The sequence below is a fragment of the Phoca vitulina genome, unplaced genomic scaffold, assembly GCF_004348235.1.
Source record: "Phoca vitulina isolate PV1807 unplaced genomic scaffold, GSC_HSeal_1.0 scaffold106, whole genome shotgun sequence".
In the NCBI taxonomy this organism is placed as follows: domain Eukaryota; kingdom Metazoa; phylum Chordata; class Mammalia; order Carnivora; family Phocidae; genus Phoca; species Phoca vitulina.
In genome coordinates, this window is record NW_022589809.1 from 790,148 (window position 1) to 792,201 (window position 2,054).

The 2,054-nt window shown below is 45.0% G+C and overlaps 1 protein-coding gene across 1 annotated transcript; it reads right to left on the reverse strand.

Moving 5' to 3' along the window:
* Nucleotides 1–768: 768 nt before the first annotated feature.
* LOC116627943 (putative olfactory receptor 2W6) lies at nt 769–1,713 on the reverse strand. The gene has a single exon (XM_032397920.1). The coding sequence runs from the start codon at nt 1,711–1,713 to the stop codon at nt 769–771; it is 945 nt and encodes a 314-aa protein (XP_032253811.1).
* Nucleotides 1,714–2,054: the final 341 nt, after the last annotated feature.

Below are 2,054 nucleotides of genomic sequence, written 5' to 3' on the forward strand. Positions count from 1 at the left end.
AAGAAAGAAAGAAAGAAAGAAAGAAAGAAAGAAAGAAAGAAAGAAAGAAAAGCAAATGAGCAAAGGGAGAAAGAGAAAGAAAAAAAGGGACAGAGAGAGGGGGTGGCAAATCAAGACTCTTGAGTATAGAGAACACACTGATGGTTACCGGAGGGGAGGTGGGGGGGATGAGTTAAATAAGGGATGGTGAATGCACTTGTGATGAGCACTGGGTGTTGTATGGAATTGTTGAATCACTATATTGTACACATGAAACTAATATTACACCGTATGTTAACTAACTGGAACTAAAATAAAAACTTAAAAAGCCAAATAACAAAAAACAAAAATAGGAAACTCCTCACTTAAGAAGAAACAACCTACATCTAGGCAGAGTCCTATAATTTGACTGATGTTGTTTTGCCCACCTCTGAAAAACCACCATAGTCATAAATAAAGGAGCTTCCAGAGGAGGCTGCTGGTGTTGTCTCATTTTTATTTGACATCTCATGACTTAATCTGCAGACTGTGTGCTTTGAATTAGTACCCCCAGTCCCCTGCAGTTGTGGATGAAGCCCAAAGATGGATAAAGGAGAGATTTCCTAAAATAGATGCCTTTAAACTGAAGAAAACTACTTCACATCCAGAGGGCTGGGGATGAGGTCACACTCAAAATCATCATGCCCAGCTGTGTTCCCTCTACTCTGAAAGTTTGCTCTCCACATCGTCACATATATATCTAAGAGAGAGACCCCAGAACATCATCCATTACCCCAGCATTCTTCTCCCTCAGGCTTCCCTGGCCCCCTTCTCTCCCCTCAGGAGCCTCTTTATTGCCCCCTTTACATCCTTGTTCCTCAGAGTGTAGATCAAGGGGTTGATACTGGGAGTGACGATGGTGTAGAAGAGGGTAAGGAACTTGCCTTGGTCTTGGGAATAGCTATTGGCTGGCTGCAGGTACATGTAGATGATGGTCCCATAGAAAAGGGACACCACGGTTAGGTGGGAAGAGCAGGTGTTGAATGCTTTCTTGCGCCCGGTGGCTGACTTGATCCTCAGCAAAGCAGCAGCAATCATGCTGTAGGAGATGAGGATCAGGGAGAGGGGCACCAGGAGAAGAGAGACACCCAGGGCAAAGGCAAATGCTTCCACAAACATGGTGTCTTCACAGGACATGGCAATAAGAGCAGGCATCTCACACAGAAAGTGGTCCACTGTGTTGCGCCCACATCGGGAGAGTTGCATTGTCTGGGGACACATGACAAACGAGTTTAGAAAGCCACAGAACCAGGACACAGTCACCAGCTGCAGGCAGAGACGTGGGTGCATGACCACAGTGTAGTGCAGCGGCTGGCAGACGGCCACGTAACGATCATAGGACATGACAGCCAGGAGAACACACTCAGTTGAGCCCAACACCATGTAGATATAGAGCTGGGCCACACATCCATGGTAGGAGATGGTCTTCTCTGGACCCCAAAGGTTCCACAGCAGCTGGGGGACAATGCTGGTTGTAAAGCAGAGGTCCAAGAAAGAAAGGTTCCCAAGAAAGAAGTACATTGGCGTATGGAGCCTGGCATCCATGATTGACAACAAGATGATGGCAGTGTTGCCCACAAGGGTCAAGATGTAGAAGACCAAGACAAAAGCAAAGAGAATTATCTCCAGTCGAGGGTGATCAGAAAAGCCCAGCAAGATGAATGCTTGTTGGTAGCTGTTATTGTCATTTCCCATAGTCTTCACCAGCTGTCATGGAAACACACAAGCAAGTATTGGATAAGATAGCAAATGAAGATGCTACCCAGCACTCTCCAATTTCCATGTGTGGGTCTATGAAGTTAGGAGAGTCTTCTGCTCTTCCACACTTTCCTAGCATACACTTATTGATACCTATATTATGCAAAGCAGTGTGTCTGATTCTCCTGGAAGGAAGAGGAGGGTAACTCAAGAAGTTACCCTCCTTGGTGAATGATTGTAAATAATAAGAAAGAAAGGAGGAAGTAAAAGTTCTCTAAAAGATTTGTTAAAAAGCTGAATGTGCTTCAAATTATTCCCAATTGATCAGAGAAGTCCCT